The 12,151-nt window shown below is 42.5% G+C and overlaps 1 protein-coding gene across 1 annotated transcript in view; it reads right to left on the bottom strand.

Moving 5' to 3' along the window:
* Window positions 1-12,151, bottom strand: part of MDGA2 (MAM domain containing glycosylphosphatidylinositol anchor 2) — a 361,261-nt gene that overhangs the window by 37,381 nt on the left and 311,729 nt on the right. Inside the window, exon 12 of the mRNA XM_074149599.1 lies at window positions 9,984-10,132. Coding sequence (XP_074005700.1) covers window positions 9,984-10,132 — 149 coding nt within the window. The remainder of the gene's footprint in view (window positions 1-9,983; window positions 10,133-12,151) is intronic.

The raw sequence follows: 12,151 nt of genomic DNA, 5'->3' as shown, positions 1-12,151 counted from the left end.
AGTCACAACCTTGAAAGCGATGACACCACATTCAAGTCAATGTCTTTTTTTTTTTTCCACCTTAAAGATAAGCTAAAATGTGATATAAACCAAGAGAACCCATTTTAAGACTTTAAAATTGGCTGGCTCCAGAGGAATTCACTGAAGTCTAGAGGATTAAACTGTTCCCAGCTCCAGCGGTGCAGGTTGTCCTGCTCTTTTGCTACTGATGGACTTCTACCAAAAGAGCTATTCAATTTTTAATCCCTGTTTTGTTAGGCGTTCACAAAAGGTGGGTTAATTATTAATCCATGTTAAGGCTAGTTTTCAGAGAGTTTCCTCATTCCTTCTCAGTGACATTTCAAATTTGAAGTTCGTGTATTGGGAAACAAGGCTGGTGCCAACTCTCACACTTCAAAGCCCACGCCGTGTCATGGGCGAGCTGGACAATGTGACTGCCCATAGCACGGATGTGGGTTTCCATATTAAGCAGCAGGTTTATCTGCAATAGGCAGACCATTATTTTTATTGGGGCAACAAGAGATGTAATTATCAAAGTGGCATCAAGATTCAGTTCCTAAGTTAAAATTAAACACTTCATGCTCATACCAAAAACTACATCCCCATGATCAAGAAACTATCCAACCCAAAATACATTTCATATTTCAGTGGTGATGACTTAGTGAGTATCCCGCAAGGCTACAACCTTCTCCAGAGGGATCTCAAACGACAGATAGCGCACTCCTGTCACTAGCGAACCAACTCCTTTTCTTGTGATTTCTAAAAACTCTTTGCAAATGACCACATTTTTTTTTTCATACAAAATAATGACACAGTGGCAAATTAACGACTGTAGCTGCAATCAAGATGACAAACCCAGCCCTTTTAAAGCACGGCACGCTGGAGCTCGGCTACTTAGTCAATACTGCGAATGAGCGAGGTTGTCTTGGTAAATGAACTGGAAAACCCAAGGCTGCATTTTAAGCAACCTACACGAGTCTCTGCATAAATAGATCAACGAGTAATAATACAACAAGACAAGCGCATGATGCCAAAGTGCACTTCTAAGGGAAGTGAACATACTGATTTTGCTTAACTTTTTAAGTAAGAATGAATTTTTGCCAATAAATAACAGCTCAACTGTCAGATATGAATGTTTCAACAAAACATTTCTTAAATACTTAAGGCAGTCGCTGCACGAGAGGCAAGGAAATAGCCACTAGATGTTTAACGAAGTTCTCAAAATGTAAATGTGATGTTTTAAATCAGCTCAAAAACACAGATGCATTGCAGTAGGGTGCTCATTTGCTTATTGAAAGGCAATACGGTTTGTATTCAACTTAAACATATGCATGTTTCAGAGAATAAAGAATTCTCTAACAGCAAAAGAATGGGTGAAGCAGTTGTCTTTAGGGACAAATCACTCTCATCCCAACAATATAATTTTTGTAATGCACATTATTTGATGAAAGCACTTAACTTAGTACATACACTGGCTAATATGTTGGGATTTAGCTACAAACACCCCTCACCTGGGAGCAAGTGAAATCTATGTTTAAGGAACTGCCAACCTAATTGCATTATTAGAAAATGGATAATTCCCTTTTACCTTCTCTTCCCTCCAAACTGCAACTAAAATTTGCACAGGACTTTTAAAAACAAAGAAATCCTTCCTGTCTCAGTTGGATGAACAGAGCCAGTACATCTCTGTGGAGCAGAAACAGGTTTAGTTTTGTAATGGCGCTGCTCTTTTTTTTTCTCCTTTTTTTTTGGCAAAATGTATTATTTTACAATGATTTTTTTTTCCTAATTAACATATATCTGTCTTCATAAGGACAGAATTTATGGTGAGAGACAATGAGCCCAGTAAAAAATAGCCAAGTTTCTAGCAGACATCTGGAATTCTTAATTTTTTAGCTTAAGATTGATAAAAATATAAGACTATACAAAGGCAATAGCTGGTTCTGCAGAAACCTGGAGGCAGGAGCCAAGGGAGCATCCCAGCAAGAAGCAACCCTGGTCTCAGAGTTCCCAGCGCTGGGGTCTGTCCTGACCCAGCTGCCCCTTTCGCAGTCATTAAGGCTGCTCATGGGGGGGTAATGTTGGTGAAGTCTCAGCTTTGATCATCAGTAAAGAGGGGCAATTCATCTCACTTTTTGATTTTTTTTACACCTAAAGATCTGCAGCACTCATTTTGTAAATGCCCTCATTAACAGCGCTAGGGAAAATCCAGGCAGACCTCAAACAGATTTAATAGTTTCAGTTCATGCACCGTCTAGACGTACAGACACTTATTCAACCTGAGAGGCTTTAGAAAGAGGTCAAGAAGCTCAGAAGATAAATATTTCCTTTACAGGTTGCCAGAATTGCTCATCCCAGCGCAGAGGGGAGATGCTAAGGGATGTGACAGCTTTCTTTGCTGCACAAGAACACTTCCATTTGTTACCAACGACCAGAAATACAGCGAATGCTCAATACTCGGCCAGCAGAAAAATCACTAACTGGACTTTTTTCACTGTGTAGTATTGTGCAGTGAAACTCCACTTTCTTGTTTGTGTTTGGTGAAGACCATTGACTCCCTTGGAGTCTAAGCTCTTTTGACATGGTGTTTAATGTTTCTACCAAGAGCTGCTGCTTCCCTCCCGGCATCTGGCCACAGAGCTGAAGTCACAGATAACCTGCCCAGGAGACCAGATGCGAAGCCTAAAGAAATAAAGGCTGGTGAAGTGGTCAGATACACAACTCTTAATTGTCATGCATTTGCCGATGGACATATGCCATAGTTTTTACCTGGGTCTTCAATTTTCGAGGTTTCATTACTCTATTTCTCTATTATTTTTCATTTTTGCAAATCCTTTGCAAAAACTATGACATCATATAAAATGGAACAGGATACGTTCCATTTCGAACCTGTTCCAAACACTGGCCCAGGTTGCCCAGAGAAGCTGTGGCTGCCCCATCCCTGGAGGGGTTCAGGGCCAGGTTGGAGGGGGCTTTTAGCAACCTGGTCTGGTGGGAGGTGTCCCTGCCCAGGGCACGGGGGCTGGAATGAGATGATCTCCAAGATCCCTTCCAACCCAAATCATCCCATTATTCTAAATCAACACCAACAAGAAAACCATTGCTGTCATTTACAGATACATTTTTTTTTAAACAGTCTTGCACTACAGGAGTTTATATAAAGAATAAGAAAAGGCAATAAAAAATATTTCTAGGTAATCATATTTTTCATTTTAAACCTGGATCTGATCAGCATCAGAATCCTGACAGCCTGCTGTTTGCTTTCACTGGCCAGCTGCCCAGCAGCAGGGTGACAAAGCAGTAATGGAAACACGCATCCCATCTCATCCGCTCTTCTGCTGCCTGTGCTGTAAGGGGAGCACGTTCTCATCGAGGGCCCAGCTTCTGCTGGAGGGGTGCCCGCTCACGGCTCCCCAGTTTAAAGCCAAGCACCTCCTTGACAATTTAAAGACAAAGCACATCCTTGTTTGGGTGGTGCAGGTGATACGTGCAATGCCACCGCTCCACCTGAGCTGTGGGACGCCAGGAAAGGGAGGCTCAACTCTACCACAAGGGTTTAAACGTAGTCGAAAGCAAATAACTTGTTTACTAAAATAAATTCCTCCAGCTTGAGTAATTTCTCTCACTAAATTGCTCTTCAGTTCGCCCTATTTTCTCCTGCTTCTTGCTTAAAGTTTGACTGATACGCTGCGTTTCTCAGCAGTAATCAATTCATATTGCAGCTTTTTCTGCTGAGACAGAATAAATGAGAGTTGAGTGCAACCACCGTGCACGGGCTGAGGCTACAGCATGGGGCTTGATCCCAGCAATGCTGGGTGAGAGCATACGCTCCCCAGTACAAATAAGGTTGTTCTTTTTATTCACTGAAGGGAAACGTGCAACAACAGCCTCGGGTTATGGCAACGTCACTGCTTCAAGAACAAGAGCTCCTCCCTGTGCAGGATTGATTATAATATTAATTATATGTTGTTATAATTTCCTTTGGGGAAATTATTATTTTGCCATTGTTGGCAAAAGTGAAGAAGGAGACGTGGGAACAGAGATCTCTGGCTTCTGCAGCCTATAAATATACACTTATAGACACCCTGAAGAGAAAGACCAGATATTGCCCTAAAATGCAAGGTAGCCCAAGAGGAGGTTCCACAGAGCTTGCTATGAAGCTAGGGAATTCATAAATGGTCCATGTTTCTTTTTTCTTCTTTTTGATTAAGGTGATCCTACCCTTCCATTTATTTCCCTAATTACGTCTTTCTCCTTGACCGGTCCACGTGTTTTCACAACCCTGGAGGGACCCTCCTCGCCTGCTGCACCTCTGTTCCCTACCACATCTGCCCAAAATGAAGAGTTGGGTTCAGAAATCACAGGCGGCAACTTCAGGACATCTGTGTGCATCTTTTTTCCTTAAGAAACCAGACTAAAAAGTTAATATGAATTAGGTATTAAAATTAGTAATGAAATAGCAGGAGTTTGTGCTTATATAACGAAAATCAAACCAAGGCAGTCCCAGCAGGCAGTAATTGCTTGGATCAAATGAATATGCTAAATTTTGCCTCTAAGTTGTTGTTTTTTGCCAGGAAAGTGAGTTTAATTATATTGTCCACATTTTGCAGTAATGTAAAGGGGCACAGCTCTGCCTGGGATGTCTTCTGTTTACATCTCTAGAAAACACAGCCCACTACCTCCACAACAAGCGAACTGGTTGCACTGGAGGCACACAGCTCAGCTCTCCAACAAGGGACTGTGGGTACCATCAGGAGTATCTTCGGTAACCAAGACACCACGGGATCAAAGTCAGAGCATCAGGACCTCATACAAAAAGATGTATTTACATATATAACTTTTACCTGTAAATTTCTTAACACATAACCAGTAGAATTTTTTTTTTTTAAGTTATACATGAGAATTTTCCTACTCTATCAGAAGACCGGGAGAGGTAATAATTTTTAAATGCCAATTAAAAGACTTTAGTACAAATCTCAAATGACAGCCCTCAGCTTGCTATTTTGAAACTCAAACCTGAGTCTTGTGAAGAATTAGCATAGCAGGTATCAGTATTGCAAACTGAAAATTGTAAAACAGAACCATTGCTTCTCTAATTCAATTTACCAAACCCAGGAAAATCAATAAGAAACCTGCCTTTGTCTGTTGCACACTTTTTTTTTTTTGCCAGACTCTCCCTGTCTCATTTCACAAGTGCAGATATAACAGGAAAAAAAAATATAAAGCTTTGTTTAGATTTCCAAAAAGAAATGCATGCTCTGAAATCTGCGGGACAGCTTACATCCCTCTGTGGAAGGCAGCTTAAAATTTTTCATGAGAACAACATTAGAAATATTCCAATAGACATGTGAATTAGCCCTTTCAACTCTCTCACTTCCTCCCCTGAAATTAATTACTACAGATGTGAGTAATTATTTTTGAATGGTTCTGAACATGTTTTTTGTATACATTTTGATGTATAGCCATTTTACACGTTCTATAGCAAACCAAATGAAAAAACCCAGCTTGCAAACGCCTTTCCCATTGAGGAACATTGTGTGATGACAGCACCGTGATCCTGATAGAAGGAACATCTGGAGAATTACTCCCCATCAGGTGGGGGCCTTGAGTGTGCTAAAATAAATGGTAGTGAAAGGAATGCTTTAATCTTTGCTTCCTTTGGCTCTGGTGGCCCAAGAGAAGTAGGTATTATATACATTGTGGTATCTCCCTGCCGATTCTGAATCATTCTTTATGCCCAAGGTTGGCAGCAGGACTGGCTGGATCCATAGTCGTCCTTTCGGGAAAGGGACCGACCACTTCCAGTCCCTTTTACCCAGCCAAAATTGTCTAGACTGGTCTTAGAAAAACTACAAATCAGGCCAGGACCTTTGCTATTATCTCTCATCAACTAAATGCTTTTTTTTTATTAAGTGAACAAGCCGGAAATTTCAACGAGGAGAAGACCACATCTGTAATAACTCCTTGGAGGGACGGGGCTGTTTCCTCAAGAGACGCTTTAGGGCTCTGAGCCCTATCAAAGCACACGAACAGCAGCTCTTGCACTCACTCAAGAAGTGAACTCCATGGCCATTTAGCACCTCGTTTTTTAAAGCAGTTATTTGTCACTGTTCAATTAAAGAGGAGCAGGCTGCTTGGTGGCTAGAAGCTCCGTCACAGCAGGCTTGGCAGGTCCTGCAGCTCAGCATCCTCAAAGCCGATTAAAACCCAGTGCTGGGGAACCACCATCCATACGCTGCATCAACCAGAAACGCTGACAAGAGCCTCTGCTTGTTAAAAAGTAACGTTAAGCACAGAATGAATCCCCAAAAGGCTACAGCAGGAGCATCAGGGCTTAAGCGGGAGGCAGAGTGCTCTAAATAATTCCCGTTCCCCCCTGATTCTCCCAGGAGGGAGCATCCGTCACACACCACCGTGGAAGCAGGACAAACGCGACCGAACAAACTCCTGCTCGCCATCAACCTGCAGTTTGTAGCTTTAAATAAAGGGGTGGGGGGAGAGCTATACAATGATCCTAAGGAAAGGCATATGGGTAACATACATAGAAAGGCAGTGATTCTTACAGATTTTCAATTCACTTCTTAAATCGGTTAATTTTGTTCTTAAAGCATTTATTTTTGATGTCAGAAAGCAACCACAGAATCCTAAAGGTCCTGATAACACAACAGGCATCCACAGTGAAATAGCTCGTACCTCTACGTAAAAAGAAGGGAATTATTTCCATTGCATACCCCCCACCCCCACCCCACCCCCCCCAGTAGCTTCTCAAAACTCTGTTTGCCTGAGCTGGTCAGGGCAGAGACATCTCCAGCCCTCCCACCCCACTGGATGCCAACTAGTGGAGATGCTTCCCTCTTGTGATAACCCTGGATCATCAAATTACTCCTCGCAGAAGAATTTAAGGAAAACTCCTAGTCGGCCACATTCTATTACTGGCCTTCCTTTGCCCTTTAAAAGCTTCGTTCTTAAGCACATCCCTTGCGTTGCTCTCCACGGCCACCTGACAAATGCAAAAATGGAGTTAAACTGCTCCGTGCCTCATAAGAAACTCTTGCTGTTGTAAAATGATGTTAAAAATATAGTCAATATTACAGATTTTAGCAATTCCACAGAAAATTCAGCAAGCCTAAACCCACAGTCAGCTAAATATTCCCAAAACGCTGCCTGGATTCTGTCTCAGGTGAGGCAGCAACGTACAGGCCGGGCTCGGAGGCAGCGATGCTCGGGCTCGGATGTTAACATTCTTAATGCAAAAGCCATTTACTGATCAGATAAAGGTAACGGTGCTAATCGAATCAGGCAGATACCAACACACCAACCCACTCCTGAGCCCACTGGCAGCGGTTAGCGACGCATTAGAAGATTAAAACAAAGATTAAGATTAAAATAAAGATTAAAGGCAGTCACTTTTTCCAACAGCAACGTGCCGGGCTGCAGGCTCAGACCCTCGCTTCCACCTGGAAATCCTCTCAACTAGGGTTTGAGTTTTATTCGAAATCCAATGAACTTCACCCAGCAGCCAGCGGGGTTTTTCTACCACTCCTGAAGGATGCTCGCCCCACTTTTATTGTTAAATAAAAATAATAGCAAAACCCAGTGAAAAAAAAAAACCAACATTGCTAAGTCAAATAACCTATCTAAAGACAAACAGTTCAGAAGGCAATCTGCCGGTAGCAAGTACTGGTAGGTGTCAAAAAAAAAAAAAAAAAAGAAGTTTAATTATCACCCTTGTTTCAGGGGGAATTGCTGCAATAATGGATGAGCGTGTCCGGATGGCTCACTAGGTTCTAAATCACCCATGTTTTAAATGTGGCTTCAGATAGACGAAAGGAAAATATTATGATTAGCCTGACAGACAGTGTTGTCAAGGAAATTAGAGTAAAGTAACTCTAGATAATTATATAAATAGATAATTAAAAGTGAATTAAAATGAAATGGGAAAAAAAAAAGCTAAAAATCCTAATGCAATTAATTTCATTATATATTTCTTTACTTGAGCAAATTCTTTTTTAAATTTAATAATCCCTCTCAGGTACTGGGAATAACGGAACTGATTTGTGCCCAGTGATGCAAACAGTTGCACAAACATGTATTAAAAGTCACTGATTTTCATTTCAAATTAGTTGGATTCTGGCAGAGACAAACTCCGAGGGAAGGAGAGCCAGCACCCCCCAGCTATGGAAGCTGTTCCCTGGACGTGTCCTGGTCAACTCCACAACTACCACACACGCAAAACCCCATCCGCTCAGCATAAATAACATGCTCAAATTGTATATTTATTTTGCCGCTCACAAAGCTCATCCCAGTAGGAGATCTGCAGGGTAACAAAATACTTTCTGGACTCATATTTTCAAAAATATAACACGCGTCTTTAAGAGCCTGTCTTAATCCCCGATCTCTTTCTCCCTGCACAAAGTATCATTTCAGGCGCTGAATAACCAAACGTGTACTTTCTAAATCAATCAACTGTGGTATTATTTAAAGAAAAGTAAGATTGATGGGAGTGTGTAAAACAAGATCAAAACAACACGAGATGGATTCTCCCAAGTAAGCACCAAAAAAGACTCATTTGATCCAGTGGGTCCAGGCTGGGAGTGGAGCCGGGGCACATGCCCAGGAGCTGGAATGGTGGGAGAACTGCAACGCCAACCAGACACGGCACGGCATAGAATCATAGAGGTCCGAAGGGACCTTTAAGATCCTCAAGTCCAATCATCAAACCAACACTGACAAAACTACCACTAACCCATGTCCCTCAGCACCATGTCTGCCCACCTGTTAAATACCTCCAGGGATGGCGACTCCACCACTTCCCAGGGCAGCCTCTTCCAAGGCTTGGTAACCCTTTCAGAAGGTGTGGTTCAGCACAGCATGGCAAGGCCTCCTCTGCCAGACCAAGGCTGGCAGCCCAACTGGTAGGCTGTGACTCGTAGGTAGATGTGGTGGCCAAGGAGATGTTCACAGCAAGAAGCGTTATTTTCCAACCATGTACTTCTCCTTGAGAAACCCCAGCAAAACCCAGGCTCTCAGTGTTGATCTGGCACACCTGTAGTGTTTGGCATTGACAGGCTCTAGACAGGACTGCAAACAAGTGTTATGGCACAAAAGTGTTCTGCCTTTAGAACACAAAATTGTGAGATTTTGTATGGACTTAGCTGTAGGAAGATCACTTTGACCTGCCAAGGGGAGTAAGCAGAGGTGATGCCATTTAACGAGAGTTTAAGCAATGCACAGATTGGTTCTTTCACTTTAATTGACTATTAAAACTCAAGCTTTGTAGCAACAACATTCAAAAATGACAGATGATATTTTTCCTTTAAAATTGTTAAAAGGGAAATTAATGGGGATGGCTGTGTTAATTTAACAATTCCTCTGCAAGTGGGTTGGTCCCATGTTTCCTTAATGCTGCCAATTCCCACTGAAAAATTCATGTGAATATATGGAGACACAAGTGTGATTGGCTTTAGTCTCATCAGGAAAGATGTCCTGGTTCTCGAGGATCACCATGTGTTTCCATAGGAAAGCTACAGCTACCCCTATATTTATCTATTTACACGGAAGAGCTAATAAAAGATATACATACAGAGAGATAAAGAGTTTAATTTCACTGTAAGTTTCTTTCATGCAATCTCTCTAGCATATCTTGAGCCACAGCCTCTGTGAAGTCTCTGAGGAACAGCTCTTTAATCTCTGCCTTTCACACCGCAAACGTGCAAATAAGTTTCCAGGATCTGCAGAGCGGCAGAGGACCACTTCTGCAAGATGGTGGAAAACCTTCCAGAAGGAGAAACAGCTCCCACTCACAGAAGAGAAATGAAATGAAATAAAATAAAATAATATTAAATAAGATAAAACAAAGGAAAATAAAATAAAATAAACAAAATATAAAGTAAAATAAAATAAAATAAAATAAAAGCTCAGCAGTCCTCACAGAGGTCACTACTCAAAAGGAATGTCCTGCACGAACAAATATCTTTCCTCACCTGCCTAATCCCTAACCGGTAGGCAAGGATGCGGTCCACAGCATCGGGGTTCATCTGGGTCCACTGGAGACTGTAGGAGTAGACACGGGGTCTGTTCTGCCACAGGGGGTTGTAGGTGTCGTAGTAGAACTCGGGAGCGTAGGCTTTGCCTGCAGGAGTTGGGAAAAAAAAGGGGGAAAACAAAGAAACCAGAGAATGATCAGCCAGGTTTGGAGCCAAGCGTTGATGCCCAACCTGCAACCTCCTTTTCCCCCTGTATTTTGAGTCATTTGGTTAAATACCTTCTTCCAGAAATTTTGGAATTATTTGCCTCCACCCACTTTTTTAAAGGATTCGTGGCAATGCTTTGCCTTTATTCTTAGCTCACTCCTCAGTGGCATCCGTGGCCCAGGTGTGGGCACGGGAGGGGAAAAATTAACTGAGCTCCCAGCAAAGGCAAGCTGGAGCGATGTAATGAGCTTCCGCGCTAATTTTTCATGGCCCAGCCGACTAAAATAGAGCTACCAAAACAATCTGTGCTACACTGAGCCGAGAAAGGCTCAGTGACAGCTGCTGTACCTGGCACAAATAATAGGAAATGACATCCATGAGCTGGAAATACGAGATGGATATTTCCAGCGACTGCTGCCTTCATCGCGTCTTCTCCTCTCCAGCTTCCCAAGTCAAAATGCATACAAGCCGTCCTTCGTAACATCGCAGGCGTGCACGCTGTTACCCTACATTATTTAACTGAACATACTGATTTTCACAACTGAGGGAAATTACATCTCCCCGTGCATCTTGGGTACATGAGTATTTCACCAGAATGTCATTATAGTCTTCATCCTTTATAAATATGAAAATCTTGGGATGATTACCCAAACGCATGACAAAACATTGCTTGAATTCGCTAAATTTGAGTTCCCTTTGACCTAACCCCACCAATACTTAGTGACACCTTCACATGCAAATTACCTTTGCACCTCTAGAGTCTCCTGTAAAGAGTGATTTGTCTATAATAGCAAAAATGACCCAGAGTGTCCAATCTGCCTGTCCAGCCATGGGCATGTAGTGGCATCTGAGATGCAGTAGGGTGGCTGAGCTATCTCGACTGGGTGGAAGACACAACCCGAGAGCTGTAAGAGACCCAGAACCTGCCAGAGCCCCAGCTGGAGTTGCGTGCACCATCCTAGAACATTTCGTGTACCACCAGGCATCTCTGTACAGGCGAGGAAGTTGAATCCATAAAGGCTCCGAGCAGATGTGGCGGGGAAAGCAGTGTCTGCAATTACAGCTGCCCCAAAAAAACCTTTGAGGGAACTTTGCTCCTCCAGAATATGCAATTCCAACATACTCCAAACAAAAAGTCTCAGTGGATTTGTCCTAAGGGAAACTCAAACACCGTTAGAGCGTGTACCAAAGAGACATAGATCCATTTGCTGTTTTTAAGTCATTTTGCATTGATCTTTCTTTAGCACGCTGTACCAACCAGGCTGCATCGCTTCTGTTTCGTAAAGCAAAAAGGTTTGGATTGACCTGAAACAAGTTTTTAACAGCAGGATTTGCAGGAAGAGTTGTTAATGACCAGTTTTCACCCTGGATCTGCTTCAATGAGAACAAGACCTCAATTCAGAGACTGACCGTCTTCCATGGCATAGGTCCATCCTCGCCCTGCCCTGCTCTGCCTCCTTTCTCGGGAGTTTCTGTGCTTTGAGCATATATTGGGAACAGGATGGGGGCAAACACAAACCAGGCTCTGCTGTGTTAAATTTTGTCACCTGAATTAGGCAAAAAAGAGGACAAAACATGGGAACGAAAACATATGCAGACATCATCCTCCTGTGAAGGTCTAAAAGAGACTTTTCATTAGAGAAAGACTGAAGCAGAATGACGTCTTTCCCCTCCCAAAGCTTATACCTTGGTCCTCCTGTTTCTGCAGGGATTTTGTCAGTGGGATTAATTACAAAATGCAATGAAAACACAGGACAGCCTCATGGGAAGATGTGGTCTGCCTGCTCATGTCAAACTATCAGAGGGGTATGTGTTCAGTACTCGCCTCCTTTAATTCACATATTAGGAGCTTGTGCCAAAATGCACACTGTATTTAGGTGTTTTCTCCTCAAAACTATTCTTATCCACAGGTGTAAAGAGAGATGGATGGGGTGGCATGTCGACTTAGAAGCCTGAGA

This window comes from Numenius arquata, chromosome 6 (assembly GCF_964106895.1).
Source record: "Numenius arquata chromosome 6, bNumArq3.hap1.1, whole genome shotgun sequence".
Classification (NCBI taxonomy): domain Eukaryota; kingdom Metazoa; phylum Chordata; class Aves; order Charadriiformes; family Scolopacidae; genus Numenius; species Numenius arquata.
The sequence above is the reverse complement of the archived record's forward strand: the minus strand, read 5'-3'. Positions and strand labels throughout refer to the sequence as shown.